The 20140-nt window shown below is 39.7% G+C and overlaps 1 protein-coding gene across 1 annotated transcript in view; it reads right to left on the reverse strand.

The window, feature by feature from the left end:
* LOC136389327 (uncharacterized) overlaps nucleotides 1-20140 on the reverse strand; it is a 178429-nt gene that overhangs the window by 157506 nt on the left and 783 nt on the right. Inside the window, exons 2-4 of the mRNA XM_066361161.1 lie at nucleotides 19806-19978; nucleotides 6732-6752; nucleotides 4716-4736 (exon numbers count right to left, since the gene is read on the reverse strand). Of these exons, the coding sequence (XP_066217258.1) occupies nucleotides 4716-4736; nucleotides 6732-6752; nucleotides 19806-19857 (94 nt within the window). The 5' untranslated portion in view covers nucleotides 19858-19978. The remainder of the gene's footprint in view (nucleotides 1-4715; nucleotides 4737-6731; nucleotides 6753-19805; nucleotides 19979-20140) is intronic.

The raw sequence follows: 20140 nt of genomic DNA on the forward strand, positions 1-20140 counted from the left end.
ATGTTTTTTGTTCATTATGTTGTTGTTTGAGCTCTCTAAATTGCCTTTCTGTCTTTTCTTGTATTTTATTGAGATTTTTTACAGTTTCAATTTTGAATTCTCTGTCATTGATTTCCAGGGTTTCCATGTAATTGAGATTTTTCCTGGAAATTTTCCATCATCTACCTGAGCTACATCTCTGTCTTGTACATCCATATTTGATTTCTTTTTCCTTGATGGCATTTGCTAGTGGTATTGTTAATAACCCCAACAAGAGATAATTATTCCTTTTTCTGGTGGGAGCAGTGTACTGCTGAGTGGCCTCTGTGAGATTCTTGGGTGGAGTTCTGTTGATGCATCACTGTCGCCTTCTAATGATGCAGGAAAGGCTGTTGCGTTGTTAGGAGGAGCTTGTTGTTAGGGCTTTGCAATTTTATGGCTCTAGCAATGGCCAAGCAGGGGTCCTCCACATCCCTCCACCATGTCCCTACAGAGCAGGGGATCAAGCGCTGGGTCAGCCCTGCCTCTCACAGAGGAAAGCAGTTTGGAGACCAAGGGGAGCAATGCAGGATGGGGAGACTGGGGTGATGCAGTCTAGTCCTTGCTCCAATACCACTCTAAGCACTCAAAGCACAGCCCTGGGCAGGGCAGGGGTGCACACCACAAGCCAATGTCCCTGCTTCAGCAGCACTTGCAGCAGAGATCGCAGATCAGGGGAGTCTCACCCGCACATGTGAAAGTGAGTCCGGAAAGCAAGTGCCCGAGCTTCTAGGCAGGTGGGGTGCAGATAATCAGGCACATCTGGCATTAAAGGCTAAACTCTGCTGGCAGATCGAGAGCGCCCCAGTGCCCCATAGGCTGATCTCCACAAGATATTCTCAGGCAGTTCTTGGGAGTGTGCCGTGGGCTTTGTGCACCCAGCCTGACCAGGCAGTGGTGCAGTGGATAGAATGTCAGACTGGAATGCAGAAGACCCCCAGATTCGAGACCCCGAGGTCGCCATCTTGAGCGCAGGCTCATCTGGTTTGAGCAAAAGCTCACCAGCTTGGACCCAAGGTCGCTGACTCGAGCAAGGGGTTACTCGGTCTGCTGAAGGCCCACGTCAAGGCACATGTTATAAAGCAATCAGTGAACAAGTAAGGTGTCGCAGTGAAAAACTAATAATTGATGCTTCTCATCTCTCTTTGTTTCTGTCTGTCTGTCCCTATTATCCCTCTCTCTGAATCTCTCTCTATCTCTGTATAAAGAAAAAAAAAAAGGTCTTTCGAAGCTTCTCTCTATATATGTATTCTATTCTAATTGCAGTATCTTCACTGTACAAGAATCACTGAAAGACAGCTCGCATAGGTAAATACAGGTTAGGTTCTTATGTGCGTCTATTCACAACATTTTGGTCCACCTAGTAATCTCCAACCTTATTGTACCTGAGTGTCTGTTTTAACTCATGTCTGAATGAAGCTGAGTGACTCAGATGAAGGGAAAGAAATGACAGTGAAGGAGGTTTTGAGTCAAGTGACCCGAGCTGTCCTTGTAGAAAACTTACACTCAGAAACTTTAAAAGTTTCTAAATTTCCAGATATCTTAGTGATAAAATTCATTTGACTGAAATGCCCTGTTCATTGATTTTGAGAAGTGAAATGGTGGTAATCATGAGAGAAATTGAAAAGCAAAGGAAGATAGGTAATCAGAGTTAAAAGGCAAAGACACTGAGACAAAAGGTAGGTGGTCACTGAGACAGAAGACAAGGGACTAAGGAACAGGTGAGAGAAGGACCAGGGAGGAGGCTAGGGGCACTTACCTCTCTTGGATTCACTCTCAGCTGAAAAGGAAAAGGAAGAAATAAACCTCTCATTCCAAGTGAAGACACAATATCGGGTAAAGAAGAACACACAATGCGTCCCCTTTCCTAGATCACAGAGGAGCTCACACTGACTCAGATCTGTGAAGGTCGGAACCATCGGGTTCCAAGAGGACCTGTCACGTCAGAGACAGTGCTTTGTCCTCCTCTGTCCCCTGTGCCCCAGACACTAAGTCAGGAAGTAAAACTATGATAGTGTTAGGTCAGACATTTTGGAATGGGCAACACTAAGCATTCCCCTGTCACTGCGCTGTCACCTTTTTCAGACCAAAAATTCATTCCCACACGAGACAGTGACTTAACCAGTGATGGGAAGCAGCCAGTAGAGCCCCCCATCTCGATAAAGTGTAATTTTACCTCTATTTTCTTCAAATATTTCTGAAAAATAAAGAAAAGAAAAAGTCAATGTCAATTTTATGAGAAAGAACCACAAAGAGAATTCAAATTCACTGATCAAGTTTAATTTAAAATTAAACTGACCGCATTTCAGATGAACCACCAAATCAACAGATCACAAACGCCCGCCCCAAACACACATCTACGTACAAGCTCAGTGCTCACTATTGTCCACAGGTATTTCTACATACAGGAAATTATGGAAAATGAGGTTAATTTAGTAAAATAATAGAAAAATTTTAAAATATTGTTTTTGCTGTCTAATTTATAAATTATCTTTTTTTGAAGAGATTTTGTTTTTTAATATCATAGAGAAAATAAATGGGAGGTAGGAGAAAAGCATGTGGACTCATAGCTGCTTCACTGTAGCTGTAGCTGCTGCCCTGTGTGCCGTGTCCGGGCAAGTCCAGGGTCGAACTGGCAACCTCAGTGTTCCAGGTCCACGCTCTATCCATGGGGCCACCACAGCAAGGCTAAGTCTCTGCTCGTATAAGTAAATGCAGGGTTAGGTTTTTATGTGCGTCTATGCACAATGTTTTTGTCCAACTATTAACTCTCAACATTATTGTATTAAGTGTCTGTTTTATGTTGGGCCTGAATGAAACTAAATAAATCAGATGAAGGGAAAGAAATAACAATAACAATGAGGGAGTTTCTGAATCAAATGACCTGAGCTGTTCTTGGAGAAAACTTACAAGCAAAATATTTAAAACTACCTACATTGTAGCTATTCTATTGATAAAATTAATTTGACAGAAAAGCTTTGACTCCTTGATTGCAACACGAAAAGTGATGGCTCATAATGAGAGAAACTGAACAACATATGAACATGGGGAATCAGAGCTGGAAGGCTGAGACACTGAGACAAGAGGCAGATGGTCACTGAGAGAGAAGACAGGGGGTGAGGAGCAGGTGAGGGAAGGACAGGGGAGTTATTGGTACTGACCTGTCTCCTGTTCACTTTCAGGTGAAAGGGAAAAGGAAGAAATGAACAAATCATTCCAAGTGAAATCAGACTATCTTGCATGAAGAAAAGAGAAATCGATTCCCTTTTGTAGTTCACTCTGGCGCACACATTGACACATATTTACAAAAGTAGTAACAACGAGATTCCAAAGGACACGTCACTCATGGGAGGTAATACTGTTTCACCTCCCCTGTGCCTTGTGCACAAGAAACCAGATCAGGAAATAAAGTGATGAGGGAGTTAGGTCAGAAATTCTGGGATGTGCAACACTAAGTGTTCCCTGTCACTGGGCTATCAACTTTTTCTGATAAAAACACATGTATTCACACAGGAGCTAGGGACTTCACCAGCGATGAGGAGTGAACAAGAGAGACACACATCTCCACAAAATAGGTTTTGCTATACTAGTCACACGACACCTGCTCTGTACATTGGAGGGATGTATTCCTAATGACCATTCATAAGGAAAAAATATGACTGTAACCAGGATTAGGAGAAAACAATATTAAGCTTTGAATGATTAATTTTCTTTCTTATGAGACATCATGGTCAATTATTTTCTCATACCCTTCATATAAAAGGTGCAGATCAGAGATGTATCACTTTTCCACACGCCCTAAGACACTTCACTGTTCTGTAAGTTGTTTAATGTTAAGTGCTGCTGTCATTTGGTGCTGGTTTCAACAATAAAGCTGAAGAATAAAAACGGACATGGTTCAAATGATGTGGAGATGTTTTCTCTAAATGTATGCACTCTAGTTGACCAGGGTCATCCTGATAAATTTAATTGTCTAATGCCTCACCACAAAATGGGCATGGTTGGATATTTTTCAAGTCCAGAAAAAATTATGTAGATTATTTAGAGATCTTGGAACACCTGGGTCATATGACCAAAGACAGTGGAAGAGGGACGCCCCACTCTCTCACATCTGACCAGTGAATAATACAAGGCATTTATCATGACACAGGCTTTGAGGAGACAATGGACAGAGACACTGAATTCTGAAGGTTTGGAGTCATTTTTTATGAAGGGTTTGGGAAATATTAATTGCGTAATAATCGGCCCTTAAACTTGGATACTTCATAGAGGTGGTAACTTTGAATATTTTCTGGAAATACATACATAATCATTCCTATATTTACTCATTAATATAAACCAATAATATATGTGTATATTAAGAATCATGTATCCGTCAGCTTAATACACTTCACCTCACCAATGTCTTAATAGAACTGTGACAATTTACTGCAAGACAGAGCAGCCACTGTCTACGGGGAAATAACTGTGTAAATTGACAAACGGAGGAATGAGAAAGGATGGATGGTAAGAAACAGAATACAGACAGAGCTACAATGGAAGAAATGCTGTCTCAGACAGGGGGTGAGGACAGTGGACATCCAGGAGGAGGACAGGCCAACAGTGGACATTTGGATAAATAGGCCGGAAGGTCAAAAAGAGAAATAAACCAGAAGATTTCAAGGGGATCAAAAGTAAAGGAATATCAGTAATTTTACCTATTTTTTCTTTAACATGTCCTGAAAAAAAGAAAAAAAAGAGGTCAATGTTAATTTTATGGGAAACAACCAACAGAAAATTGAAGTTTACTGTTAAATTAAAATTTAAAATTAGGTTAATTTTAGATGAAGACACAAACACATGTCAAATCACACACGTTCCCCCAAACACACACCTACACACGGGCTCAGAGCTCACTACTATCCACTGGTGTTCTACAGTAAGTAAAGAGGTGGAAAGGGAGTTACTTTAATAAAATAATTTAAAATTATTAAAATATAAATTTTGTTGTGTAATTAAAATTTTTAAAATAATTTTTTATTTGTTAACATTACATAAAGAAAGGGTGAGAGGTGGGAGGGAAGCGTGTGGACTTATAGCTGCTTCATTGTAGCTGTAGCTGCTGCCCTGGGTGCTGTGTCTGGGCAAGTGCAGGGTCGAACTGGCCACCTCAGTGTTCCAGGTCCCGCTCTATCCCATGGGGTCACTTCAGGCTAGGCTGAAAATATTCTTGGTCTATTTGAAATATTCATGTTTCTGTTACTCTCTTTATTCTGTTTGTTTGCTTAGTATGATCATTGGATACTTTAAAGACATCAGTGAGTCTCACTGCTGCGGCAGCGACATTGTGCAGAGTGGCCACCACACTGTGGAAGGAGCACTGACACACAGCTCCTCCCAGTGACACAGGGTCAGGGGTCTGGGGGCTGAGTCCTCCATGCTTTGTCCACGGGTTGATTTTTAACCACACACTATATGAGTATCTATTTTATCTGATCCTGAATGAAGAATACCTAAATACTCATGGCTGCCTAATTTAGGAGAGAGAATAAACTGAGATTCTCTGACAGATATACTGTTTCTCACTGGATTTTACTGTGCCTTTCACTTAACCTCGAAATTAAATCCAAGCACACACACATGAGACAGGTTTTCTAAACAGTGTAAATAAGATCTAGCTAAAGCGAACATCTGCTAATGTTGTTTCTGCAACGTGGAGAAGTCTCATCTATTCCCTGAATAAAGAATATACCTTGAAAATCCATCCCACTGAAGTGATCACTGCAATTTAAAAACTACCATGTGATATGTAGGGACATAAAGGTTTAAAATAAATAAAAGGGAGACAGACAGATATGTGACTGGGGTGGGGACACACTACCATGTACAGAAAAGATGTGATGAAATTCTGCATTTGCCACCTGCAAACTTTTATTAACCAAGATCGCCCCAATAAATTCAGTAAAATGATAAAAACTACTTTAAATAGTTTAATAAAGTATATTTATTGAATTATGTAAAAATTTTAAAATATTTATTCTGATATTTTAAAATAAAATTATTCTTGATCCCTATTAACTCTATGTGGACCACTATGAGATATGTGTCATATTTAAAATGGTCTTTGAATGTGTGTGTGTGTGTGTGTGTATGTGTACGTATATATTTATATACACATTATATATATATGCATATATATATGTATGTGTTTCATTCTAACTGCTGTACCTTCATTGTACAAAGTTTCTACAATCACTGTACAACAGTTACTGAAAGACTGCTCTCATAGGTCAATACAGAATTATGTTTTATATGTGCATCTATTCACAAAATTCTTGTCCAGCTATTAGCTCTCAACGTTACTGTATCTGAGTGTCTGTTTTAACTCATGCCTGAATGAAGCTGAGTGAATCAAATGACGGGAAAGAAATGACAGTGAGGGAGTTTCTGAATCAAATGAACTTACTTTCCTTGGATAAAACTTATACTCAGAAACTTAAAGTATCTATATTTCCAGATATCTTTTTCATAAAATTCATCTGAAAGAATGGCTCTGTCTCCTTGATTGCAACAGCAAGGTAAATGCTGGGGTAACAGTGGGAGAAGTGAAAAGAACAAATGAAGATGACTAATCAGGGTTAAATGGCCAAGACACTGAGACAAAGGCAGATGGTCACTGAGAGAGAAGACAGGGAATAAGGAACAGCTGAAGGGAGTAGGTTATTGGTTCTTACCTCTTCTCAGTGTACTCATATCTGAAAAGAAAATTGAAGAAATAAGAAACTTGTTTCATGTTAAACACAATATCAGTTAAGAAAGATAACAGGAATGGACCCAACCCTTCATACTTCATTATAGAGCACACATTGACCCACATTTGTGGGTTTTAAAAAAACTTCATCTTTAGGAGTCAATACTGTTTTTCCTCCCATATCCCTTGTGCACAAGTTACTAAGTCAGAAAATTAAATGAAGAGGGAGTTAAGTCAGAAATTCTGGGATGTGCAACCCTAAGCTTTCCCCTGTCACTGGATGATCACATTTTCAGTTTAAATTACAGACAGATTCACTGACAAGACAGGGACTTAACCAGCGGTGGGAAGCGTACAATAGAGGTGCCCATTTAGCCAAAACAGTTTTCTTGCACTAGTCATATGACACCTGCTCTGTACATTAAAGAGATATATACATAAAGACCAATTTTATGCAGAAAAACGTAACTGTACTTGTTAGAAAAAGACAATATTAAGCATGAATGGTTAAATTTTCTTTTTCTTAAACATTGTGCTCAATAATTTTTCTTGCACCCTTCACATAAAAAGTACAGATCAGAGATGTATCACTTTTCCACATGCCACAAGACACTTCATTATTCTATAAATTGTTTATTTTTAATTACTGTTTATTTGCTTATGGTGTCAGCATAATGTCAAAGAATAAAAAAAATGGCACAGTTAGATATTTTTAAAGGCCAGAAAAAATCATGTAAAATATTTAGATACTTTGGGACATCTATGTCATATAATCAGGGACAGAAGAAGATTGATGCCCCACTCTGTCACATCTGACCAGTGAATGACATATTGATCATGACACATGGTTTGAAAAGGCAATAATCAGAGGCACTTTTTGTAGAAAGCTTAGAGTCTATTCTCTCAGGGGTTTGGAGAAGTACCAATTGAATACCTATGGGTCCTCAAATATGGAATGCTTTACAGAGGTCTTAAGTTGAATATTTTCCAGAAATACATACATATAAATTCATATATATATATATATATATATATATATATATATATATATATATATATATACATGTTAATATAAACCTATAATATATGTATATATAAGAAATCATGTATCTGTCAGCTTGATACTCTTCATCTCACCAATGTCTTAATGGAACTGTGACAATTTACTGCAAGACAGAAGTAGCCCATGTTTACAGAAAAATAACTGTAAAATGAGAAGTGACGGAACGGGAAGGAACGTCAGGTAAGAGACAGAAATGAGCAAAGTTCTAAATAGGAACAGCCCTGCCTCAAGAAGGTGGGACCGGGGGAGACAGTTGACTCCTAGGAGCAGACAGGCCAAAGGACAGCATTGGATAAAAAGGCTGAAAACATCACAGGGTGAAATATCCCAGATGTTTTTAAGTGGATCAAGAGTAAAGAATATCAACAATTTTACCAAATGCTTTTTAAATTTTTCTGAAAAAGGAAAAGAAGGTCAATGCCAATTTCTTGGTAACAACCCACAAAGAGAATTGAAATGTACTGATTAATTCAAATTTAAAATGAACCCAATCATGTTTCAGATGAACTCAGAAACACAAGTCATATCACACAGGGCCCCACAATCACACACCTGCACACTGGCTCAGAGCTCACGGTTGTCCGCAGGTATTCCACAGCAAATAGAAAGGTGGAAAATGGAGTTAATTAATTTTATTTGTTTATTTATTTTAGTGAGGTGAGGAGAAAAGAAAGGGTGAGAGATGGGGAGAGGAGCAGGCAACATCAACTCCCATATGTGCCTTGAGAGGACAAGCCCAGGGTTTCAAACTGGTGACCTCAGCATTTCAGGTCCGCACTTTATCCATTGCACCACCACAGGTCAGGCATTTTTATTTTACTTGTTAATTTATTTATTTTGGAGTTAATTTTGTAAAATAATTTAAAAATATTAGTTTTAATGTTTACTTTATAAAATAATTGTTTTGTTTTCAAAAAGGAATTTATTTATTAGTATTACTGTGAGAAGAAATGGGAGGCAATAGTGCAGTATATGGATGGACAGTTGTTTCACTTTAGCTATAACTGCTGCCCTGGGTGCCGTGTCCGGGCAAGTCCAGGGTCGAACTGACAACCTCAGTGTTCCAGGTCCACACTCTATCCACGGGGCCACCACAGGCTAGGCTGAAAGTATTCTTGGTCTATTTGCAATATTCACGTTTCTGTTATTCCATTTGTTAGATTTAGTATGGTCATTAGATGCTTTTAAACACATCAGTGAGTGTGATTGCTGCGGCAGCGACATGGTGCAGAGTGGCCACCACACTGTGGAAGGAGCACTGACACACAGCTCCTCCCAGTAACACGGGTCAGGGGTCTGGATGCTGCGTCCTCTATGTTTTTGTCCATGAACTCACTCTTAACCATAGTATGTTTGACTTTCTCTTTTAACTCATTCCTGAATGAAGAATATCTTAATATTCATGGGTGCTGAATGCAGGAAAGAGACAGGACTACGATTATCTGTCAGAGATTCTGTTTCTCACTGGACCTTCTGGTGTCTTTCCCTTAACCTAGAAAAAAATATCTAAGCACACATGTATGAGACAGTTCTCTAAAAACTGTACTTAAGAGGCCATAAAAGCCTTATATCTGCTAACTGTTGTCTTTACATCATGGCCAAGTCTTTTCTATTCCATAAATAAGGAATATATTTTGCAAGTGACGTCAGAGAAATGGTGCCATGAGGGGTGCTCCTGATATCGCCCCTTGAAATTTCAACAAATTTAACAACTAAAGACAGAGAAAAATATCTCAGCAGCACCTGAAATATAAACACACCAGACAAAAGTATGATAGGGTGAAAAAGGTAGCTGAATATATAATCCACTCTGAAGGAAATAAGATGGAGAACTGGGTATTTTGCTCTCCTCACTGATCTGAGGAAGGAGCGCTTTCATGTGAAGCTGAGTGAAGCAGAGGGTCAGAGGCAGAAGGAAGGAGCAGGATTAAGGTGGATGATCAAGCAGAAGGAAGAACACGCCAGCTCTGCCTGAGATCAAAGACATGGGACGAGCATAGGCGTTAGGCTCTGACAAAGGTTGCTAGTGTGTGGTGCCCGTGGAGTTAGCATTGACTGAGTCATTACCAGAATCAGCATCATTGTGCATTCCCGGCTCTGTGGTCACGGGCAGTGTGTGAATGGCTCTACCTGGCACCACTGATGTGGGCGCATGTGCGCAGGCTGGATGGCTTAACCCGAGATTATCAGCGATAGGCATCTGTGTGGGCTGTTGTCAGCATCTCTGTGCATTCCCAGCTGCACAATCACTAGCATGGGATGTGCACACAGGCTAGGGTCCTTGGGTCTGGGACTGCCTGGGATGGGCACCTCCACGGGGCTTTTGCAGGCTTTTGAGTGGACTTCCGGCTTTGACTGAGACCATAGGAGTACTGCGCCTGAGTGGGTGGGTGCAGGTGTCTCTGTGCACTGTGAAGTCGTGGGGGCTAGGCGTGCATGTGGTTTACTGTGGCTTACCAAACAGTGCACAAGAATAAAGCCTGTAGAGGAGAGGCGGCAAGATGGCGCTGGAGTAGGCGGACGTACCAACTCCCACCTCCCAGAACCAAAGTGGATTACAACTTAATTTTAAGAACCATCATCTGGAAAAACCAACTTTGGACTAAACTAAGAGGACTCCTCAACCAAGGAACACTGAAGAAGCCACACTGAAAATGGTAGGAAAAATGCAAACATGGAGAGGGCTGCCCAGCTCCCCAGAGCGAATGGCAACCCAGAGAGACTTGCATGGCAGGAAATGAGTTTAGCAGAGAGGGGAGGGTCCTGAGCCCCAGGAACAAAGCCCCACCCAGCAGCCCCAGAGCCTAGAAGAAGCATATGGACAGTATTTAGCTGCAAAACAAGCCAGTATACTGTTTGTGAGAAAGAGACAGATTTCTCAGACCCAGGATTCTTCTTGAAGGGACCGCACAGAAAACCTCTCTCACAACCACTCACCCAGAGCTCCGGGGGATGAGGAGAAAGGAGAGGACCAGAGCAATGGAAAGAGAGTGTAATATAGGAGGCACAGGCAGAAGAAACACTTTGAGAAACAGCCATCCTAACCTCTGGGCTGAGTCACTCCCCAAATCTGAAATGAATATTTCCCCTGGAAACAGCAATACCATCAAAAGGAAGCAGGACACCAGCCAAACAAGCTCTCCCACGGTACTTAGATCAGAGTCGCTTAGAAGGAGGGAGCTTTTGGGACTATAGTAGTGAGTCTTAGGGTCTGACCTTCAGCACCCCCACCCACACGGCTAAGGGCTCACCCAAGGGCAGGCGGTGGTGAGACAGGGAAGTGCAGTTCTGTCAGCAAGGGTGGAAGCTGGCTGGCCACAACTGAGGCCCAGGTGTGAGCTTGGTCTTGCCTGGGTGGGGAGGAGGAGGGAAGGAGGGAACGTGCGAAAGTGGTCAAGTCCAACTGCAGACCGCCTGCAATTCAGCCTGCGGGGGAAAGGCATGAGCCCCAGAATGTGTGGAGACCCATACTTAAGCAAGGGTGCAGGAGCGAATCCATGCCCCGCCTGCGGAACTGAAGCTTGTGGCTGGACACAGGAGCCAGCTCCTCCTGCGGGGGTGGAGCGAAAGCCCAGAATAGGTGGAGTCCCACAAATGAGCATGAGCATGCAGCCCTGTCCAGCGAGTGGAGCCAAGGCTTGCAGCCATTTTGTGAATGGGCTCCTCCTGTAGGAACGGGGTGAAAGCCCAGTATCAGGTGGAGACCTGCAGCTGAGCAAAGGTGCTCACCCCTGCCCTCAGGGCCCAGCATAACACCACCCATGGGGGAGGAGCAAAGGCTTAGGCCACCAAAGCTTGTAAACCCAAGCACGTGATCACAAACCCTCCCATGAAAAAGAGGCAGAAACCACAGCAACAACCCCAATGGGCTGGCACAGGCAATGCACATACCCTAATGCCCTAGGCAGCAGCAGCAGAAGGGGTGTCAGGCTTGCAGACAGACCACACCTAGGGAACACAAAGGCCACATACAGTGGATTCCAGTGGCCAAAACCTTATTTTACACAGACAAAAATGAGAAGGCAGAGAAATGCAACAAAATGAATCAAGAGAAATCTCCAGAAAAGGACCTGAATGAGTCAGATATAACCAAATTACCAGATGCAGAGTTAAAATAACAATTGTTAGGATGCTCAAAGACCTTAGAACAACAATAGATGGTCATTATAAACACCTAAATAAAGAGATAGCAAATATAAAAAGTAACATTAAAATAATAAAATAGAATCAGTCAGAAATGACAAATATAATATCAGAAATGAAGAACACAATGGAAGGAATTAAAAGCAGGATGGATGAAGCTGAGAATCAAATCAGCGAGTTTGAGGACAAGATAAATGAATGCATGGAAGCGGAGCAGAAAAAAGAAAAGAAACTCAAAAAGTCTGAGGAAACTCTAAGAGAGCTCTGTGACAACATGAAGAGAAATAACATCCGCATTAAAAGGGTTCCTGAAGAAGAAGAGAAAGAACAAGGAATAAAGACTTGTTCAAACATATCATAGCTAAAAATTTCCCTAAATTAAGGCAGGAAAACATCTTACAAGTTCAAGAAGCACAGAGAACTCCATTAAAAAGAAACCCAAAGAAATCTACACCAAGACCATCATAATTAAAATACCAAAGATAAGTGGTAAAGAGAAAATATTAAAAGCTGCTAGAAAAAAAAAGGCTATCACTTACAAAGGAGCCCCCATAAGGATGACATCTGACTTCTCAACAGAAACACTTGAGGCCAGAAGGGAATGGCAAGAAATATTCAAAGTAATGCAGAACAAGAACCTACAACCAACACTACTTTATCCAGCAAGGCTATCATTTAAAATTGAAATAGAAATAAAAAGCTTCCCAGACAAAAAACAACTCAAGGAATTGATTACAACCAAACCAATCCTGCAGGAAATATTAAGGGGCCTGTTGTAAACAGATCAAAGGGGAAAATAATATAGCAAAAGAGGAATACAGTTTTAAAGAATAAAATGGCAATAAACAACTACATATCAATAACCTTAAATGTAAATTGCTTAAATGATCCAATCAAAAGACATAGGGTAGCTGCGTGGGTAAGAAAACAGAACCCATACATATGCTGCCGTCTACAAGAGACACACCATAAAAAGAAAGATGCACAAAGACTGAAGATAAAAGGATGAAAAAAATATTTCACGACGATGGAAATGAAAAAAAAGCTGGGGTAGCAATACATATATCAGAAAAAATGGACTTTAAAACAAAAGTTATAGTAAGAGATAAAGAAGGTCACTACATAATGATAAAGGGAGCAATCCAACAGGAAGATATAAACATTATATATATCTATGCACCTAATATAGGAGCACATAAATATATAAAGCAGACTTTGATGGATATAAAGGGTGAGATCAACAGCAATATTATAATAGTAGAGGATTTCAATACACCAGTAACATCACTAGATAGATCCTCAAGAAAGAAAATTAACAAAGGATCAGCAGACTTAAAGGACACACTAGATCAACTTGATTTAATAGATAACTTCAGAACCTTTCACCCTAAAGCAGCAGAATATACATTCTTTTAAAGTGCTCATGGTACATTCTCTAGGATAGACCTCATGTTAGGGCACAAAAGCGGCATCAATAAATTTAAGAAGATTGAAATCATATCGAGCACTTTCTCTGATCACAATGGCATGAAAAGAGAAATCGACCACAACAGAAAAACTGAAAAGTACTCAAACACTTGGAAACTAAATAGCATATTATTAAATAATGAATGGGTTAACAATGAGATCAATTGAGAAATAAAAATATTCCTAGAAACAAATGATAACGAGCATACATCAACTCAAAATTTATGGGACACAGGAAAAGCAGTCCTGAGAGGGAAGTTCATAGCACTACAGGCATACCTTAAAAAGCTAGAAAAAGCTCAAATAAACAACTTGACCTTGCATCTAAAAGAACTAGAAAAAGAACAGCAAGTAAAGCCAGAGGTAGTAGAAGAAAGGAAATAATAAAGATCAGAGTGGAAATAAATGACCTAGAGGCTAAAGAAACAATACAGATAATCAATGAAACTAGGAGCTGGTTCTTTGAAAAGGTAACCAAGATCGATGAACCTTTAACTAGACTCACCAAGAAAAAAAAGGGAGAGGACTCAAATAAGTAAAATTAGAAATGAGAGTAGAGAAATAACAACTGACACAACAGAAATACAAAATATTGTAAGAAAATACTATGAAGAACTGTATGCCAAAAAACTAGACAACCTAGATGAAATGAACCAATTCCTTGAAACATACAATCTTCCAAAAATCAATCTGGAAGAATAAAAAAACCTACACAGACCGATTACACCAAATGAGATCGAAACAGTTATCAAAAAACTTACACCAAAGAATGTCCTGGACCTGATGGCTTCACAAGTGAATTCTACTAAATATTCAAAGAAGAACTAACTCCTATCCTTCTCAAGTTATTTCAAAAAATTCAAGAGGAAGGAAGACTTCCAAGCTCCTTTTATGAGGCAAGCATAATTCTGATTCCAAAACCAGGCAAAGACAACACAAATAAAGAAAATTATAGGCCAATATCACTGATGAATATAGATGCTACAATCCTCAACAAAATATTAGCAAACCAGATCCAACAATATATGGAAAAAATCATACACCATGATCAAGTGAGGTTTATTCTGGAGAGGCAAGGCTGGTACAATATTTGCAAATCAATCAATGTGATTCATCACCTAAAAAAAGGAAGGAGAGAAACCACATGATAATTTCAATAGATGCAGAAAAAGCATTTGATAAAATCCAGCACCCATTCATGATCAAAACTCTCAGCAAAGTGGGAATACAGGGAACAAAGCTCAACATGATAAAAACCATCTATAACAAACCCACAGCCAACATCATACTAAATGGGCAAAAATTAAAAGCAATCCCCTTAAGATCAGGAACAAGGCAGGGGTGCCCCCTTTCATCACTCTTATTCATCATAGTCCTGGAAGTCCTAGCCACAGCAATCAGACAAGAAGAAGAAATAAAATGCATCCAAATTGGAAAAGAAGAAGTAAAACTATCATTATTTGCAGATGATATGATATTGTATATAGAAAACCCTAAAGTGTCAGTCAAAAAACTACTGTATCTGATAAATGAATTCAGCAAAGTGGCAGGATATAAAATTAATACTCAGAAATCAGAGGCATTTTTATACACCAACATTGAACAGTCAGAAAGAGAAATTAAGGAAACAATCCCCTTCACTCTTACAACCAAAAAAATAAAGTACCTAGGAGTAAATTTAACCAAGGAGACTAAAGACTTGTACTTGGAAAATTATAAAACATTGATAAAAGAAATCAAGGAAGATACAACAAGTGGAAGCATATACCGTGCTCATGGTTAGGAAGAATAAACATCATTAAAATAATTATATTACCCAAAGCAATTTATAAATTCAATGCAATACCAATTAAAATACCAATGACATACTTTAAAGATGTAGATCATATATTCCAAAAATTTATATGGAACCAAAAAAGAACATAAATAGCCTCAGCAATTTTAAAAAAGAAGAATAAAGTGTGAGATATCACACTTCCTGTTATCAAGTTATACTACAAGGCCATTGTACTCAGAACAGCCTGGTATCGGCATAAGAACAGGCACATAGATCAGTGGAACAGAACGGAGAACCCGGAAATAAACCCACAGCTCTTTAGACAATTGATATTTGACAAAGGAGGTAAGGGCATACAATAGAGTAAAGACAGCCTCTTTAATAAATGGTGTTGGGAAAATTGGACAACTACCTGCAAAAAAATGAAACTAGGCCACCAACTTACACCATTCACAAAAATAAACTCAAATGGATAAAAGACTTAAATGAAAGCCACGAAACCATAAGCATCTTAGAAAAAAACATGGGCAGTAAGCTCTCCGACATCTCTTGCAGCAATATATTTGCTGATTTATCTCCACGGGCAAGTGAAATAAAAGATAGGATAAATAAATGGAACTATATCAAACCAAAAAGCTTATGCACAGCTAAAGACAATAGGAACAGAGTAAAAACACAAACTACACAATGGGAGAACATATTTGACAATACATCTGATAAGTGGTTAATAACCAAAATTTATAAAGAATTTGTAACTCTCAACACCAGGAAGACAAACAATTGAATCAAAAACTTGGTAAAAGAAATGAATAGACACTTCTCCAAAGAGGACATACAGATGGCCAATAGGCATATGAAAAAATGCTCAACATCACTAATCATTAGAGAAATGCAAATTAAAACCACAATGCAATATTACCTCACACCAGTCAAAATGGTGCTCATCAACAAAAGAAACAGAGTAAGTGCTGGCGAGAATGTGGAGAAAATGAACCCTTCTGCACTGCTGGTGGGAATACAGACTGGTGCAGCCTCTGTGGAAGACAGTATGGAGATTCCTCAAAAAACTAAAAATCCAACTGCCTTTTGACCCAGCCATCCACTTTTAGGCATATACCGCAATAACACCATAGAACTGATCCAAAATGAGAAATGCACCCCCATGTTTATGGCAGCATTGTTCACAATAGCGAAGATCTGAAAACAGCCCAGGTGTCCGTCAGTGGAAAAGTGGATTAAAAAGCTTTGATACATATATACTTTGGAATACTACTCAGCCATAAGAAATGATGACATTGGATCATTTACAGCAACATGGATGGACCTTGATAACATTATACTGAGCGAAATAAGTAAACCAGAAAAACTAGGAACTATATGATTCCATACATAGGTGGGACTCAAAATTGAGACTCATGGACACAGATAAGAGTGTAGTGGTTACCAGGGTGAGGGGAAGGGAAGAGAAGGAGGAGGGGAAGGGAGTGGCATAAAGAAAAACAAATAAAAGGCGATGGAGGACAATTTGATTTTAGGTGATAGGTATACAACATAATTAAATGTCAAAATGATTTGGTGATGTTTTGTCTGAATTATGTATTCTAATTGGTCAATGTCACTGTTAAAATTAATTTCTAAAAATAAAAAGAATATGTCTTGAAAATATATTCCTCTGAAATCATCACTCCATTTTTCAAAATAACATGTTACATGTGGGGACATAAATGTTAAATAACTTTTGGGGTGCAGTACTAAGTAGTGGTGTAGACTTCTCTTGGAATAGTGCCTGACCTCTTAGAGATACGAAATTGACTTGAGTGAAGAACATATGAATAAAAATCCCAAAGGAAGACCGTTTTGATAAATTAATATTAAATTAATACAAATGAAAGAAGAATGATTACTATGGTTAGAAAGAGAAAATAACCTGGCACAATTATGTAAAATTATTTATATACTTTGGATCACATGAGAATATGGTTCAGGGAAGTAGAATAGCAAGTCTGCAGATTATACTTGATTTATGGTATGCTCAGTATGTTTAAAAGTTCAATAGAAGAAAGAGCATAAATCAGATAATTTGATGTCTAATCTCTTCCCTTAAGAATATGAATATTGGCCTAGGCCAGTTGGCTCAGTGATAAAATGTCGCCCAGTGTGTGAATGTCCTGGGTTTGGTTCACGATTAGGGCACACAGAAGTTCTCATCTGCTTCATCACATTTCTCCCTCTCTCACTCTCTCTCTCTTCACCTCCCACAGCCATGGCTTGATTATAGTGAGTTGGCCCTGGGTCCTTAGCATGGCTCCATGGCCTGCACCTCACATACTAAGAACACCTCAGTTGTTGAGCAATGGAGCAATGCCCCAGATGGGCAGAGCATCACCCCAGTGGTCTTGCCAGGTGGATATGTGTTAGGGCACATGTGAGAGTCTGTCTCTCCACCTCCCTTCCTCTCACTAAATAAAAAAAAGAAAAGAGAAAGAATTAGAATATTATCATCTGCACAGTGGGCACTCCAATCTGGAGATTATGCTGGAGAACCCAAGTGAAAGGAAATTTTCTAGAAGAACTCTTGAATGAAAACAAGCACATTTTTCTTAACCCAATTCTCTTTATCTCATCAACATTTAAGTGAAATTATAGGACTCATCTGGAAGACAGAAGAAACCTAAGAATATATAGTAAATGAAGGAAGGGCAGTGAGAAAGGTAGAGGTAGAGAATGAGAAGGAAGATGAACATGGGAGAATTCTACGAGGCAGAAATAAAAATGGATAGTAAAATTTAAAATTCACGGACAAAAAGCCAAGATAGGGTGTGTAATAAGTTAAACATGAGAGAACAGTCAAGAAAAGAAGTATTATTTTTTTTGTTTTGTATTTTCCTGAAGTGAGAAGTGGGGAGGCAGAGAAACAGACTCCCCGATGTGCCTGACCGAGATCCACCTGGCATGCCCACCAGGGGGCGATGCTCTGCCCATCTGGGCCCTTTCTCCATTGCAACCGATGTCATTCTAGCACTTGAGGTGGAGACCATGGAGCCGTCCTCAGTGGACGGGCCAACTTTGTTCTCATGGAGCCTTGGCTGCAGGAGGGAAAGAAGGAGACAGAGAGAAAGGGGAGCGGTGTGGGGTGGAGAAGCAGATGGGTGCTTCTTCTGTGTGCCCTGGCTGGGAATCGATCCGGGTACTTCCACACACCATGCCGACGCTCTACCACTGAGTAAACTGGCCAGGAAGGTAAAGAAATCTTTTCTATGAAATATCTCACTAAAGGATTGTCAGTCTGAGAAAAGTTACCATTTTTTTCTTAAGTTCTTTTGAAAGAAAAATAGAAATCTTTTGTAAATATAATAGAAATAAACACTGAAAATTAAGACCAGTTGAAAATGACCAGTTCAAAATCAATTAGTATGATGAAGATAATGAGAAAGAGTAATAAAGAAACTAAGCAAAACTGAAAAATAGTCAAGAGATCACTTTATTATTTTGAGAAAAAAGAGAAAAATAAATGACATGTTTTCACGTGACTAGGTAAAAGGGAGATGTTGCAGAAGTGTCAGAGACCACCTAGAACGTTTTCTCCAACGTTTATGAAATGTCAGGTTCATGACAGTGACAGGGGAGTGACAGTAAACGCCCCATCCGTTCACACTGTTTCTGTTGGCTAGTCCCATGGAACCAGCTCTGTACACTGAAGAGATCTATACCAGGTGGAATGTTCAAGACTATAACTGAATATAAGTAAATGAAGCTGAGTTTATTAGTCTTGAGAGTATAATTGAATTGTCATTAGAAAGGGAGGATACTGAATCTTGAATTTCTACATTATATTTTATTTGTGTGTGGAAACCAGCAGGAGACCAGGTGAGGGCAGGATGGCTCTCATTTCTGAAAGCAGTAAACTGAAGGGAGGTCGTGCTGGGTGAACAGGAATGTGCATTTATTCCAAGAAGTATTATCCTGGGCAGTGAGAGGGGCAGGAAGTCATGACCCTAACGCCAGATTCCCACCACTGGTCTGATCCCGGCATCTCCTCAGCTGCTCTGTCCACAAGTGATCATTCCTGTGCCAGTGTCCCCAGTGGGTGAGGGAACACTCCCCCCTTGTGAGTGTGTCATTGTAGGCTAATCATTCATCATTGTCACAACCATAAAAGAACCTTACACATTTGATCTGTTTACAGTTCATACAGATCAGTTCTAATTCTGCCTAATTAACCCACTCAGTTAAACAGCTCATCAAAATTGATAGTCTGTTATGTATTTAAAATTAAAATAATCCGCACATATTACAAAGGCTTCTTTTCCACAAACTAAGTATCTTTCATTTATTTAAACAATTTTCCTGAATTGGAGTTTGGTAACCCGGCAAATTCTGACAACTATCACTTCATGTGCTCACCAATGCTGATTCCCAGGGTTAACACGGGTTTGCTGTGAACACTGAGTGATGGGATGTTAGAAGGAGATTATGAGAGCCCTTCTGTGGAAACTACTTCCTTTACAGACACACCACATAACTCCGTGAGAAAGTCTTCTTGGTTCTATTCAGACGTTCAGTGCCCAAAATATCCAGCCCATCACTTCACTCATGTTTAAACTTACCGTTTTCTTTGAGCTCCTTAGAAACTTGATTATTTGAAGGTGTTCGTTCCATGGTTAGAAGTGCAGCTGACTTATTTTTTGGTGAAATAGTAATTATAATGCAAAAATAGAAACACAAAGACTTTTTTGTTGATTCCTCTGTAGATTAAAACAGCTTTTCTTTCATTTCCTTCCTGCAAGCAAACAGAATCAAGACCCAGATCAGTTTCCTCAGGAGAAGTGACCTCCATCACTTTCTAGGACACAGGGAGACTGGCGTCTGGGCGTGGCCCACGGTGGGGAACTGAGGACAGGGTTAGGATGGGGGAGCCTCTCCCCTGGGTCAGGGGTGGGCT

The sequence above is a fragment of the Saccopteryx leptura genome, chromosome 1 (assembly GCF_036850995.1).
Source record: "Saccopteryx leptura isolate mSacLep1 chromosome 1, mSacLep1_pri_phased_curated, whole genome shotgun sequence".
NCBI lineage: Eukaryota > Metazoa > Chordata > Mammalia > Chiroptera > Emballonuridae > Saccopteryx > Saccopteryx leptura.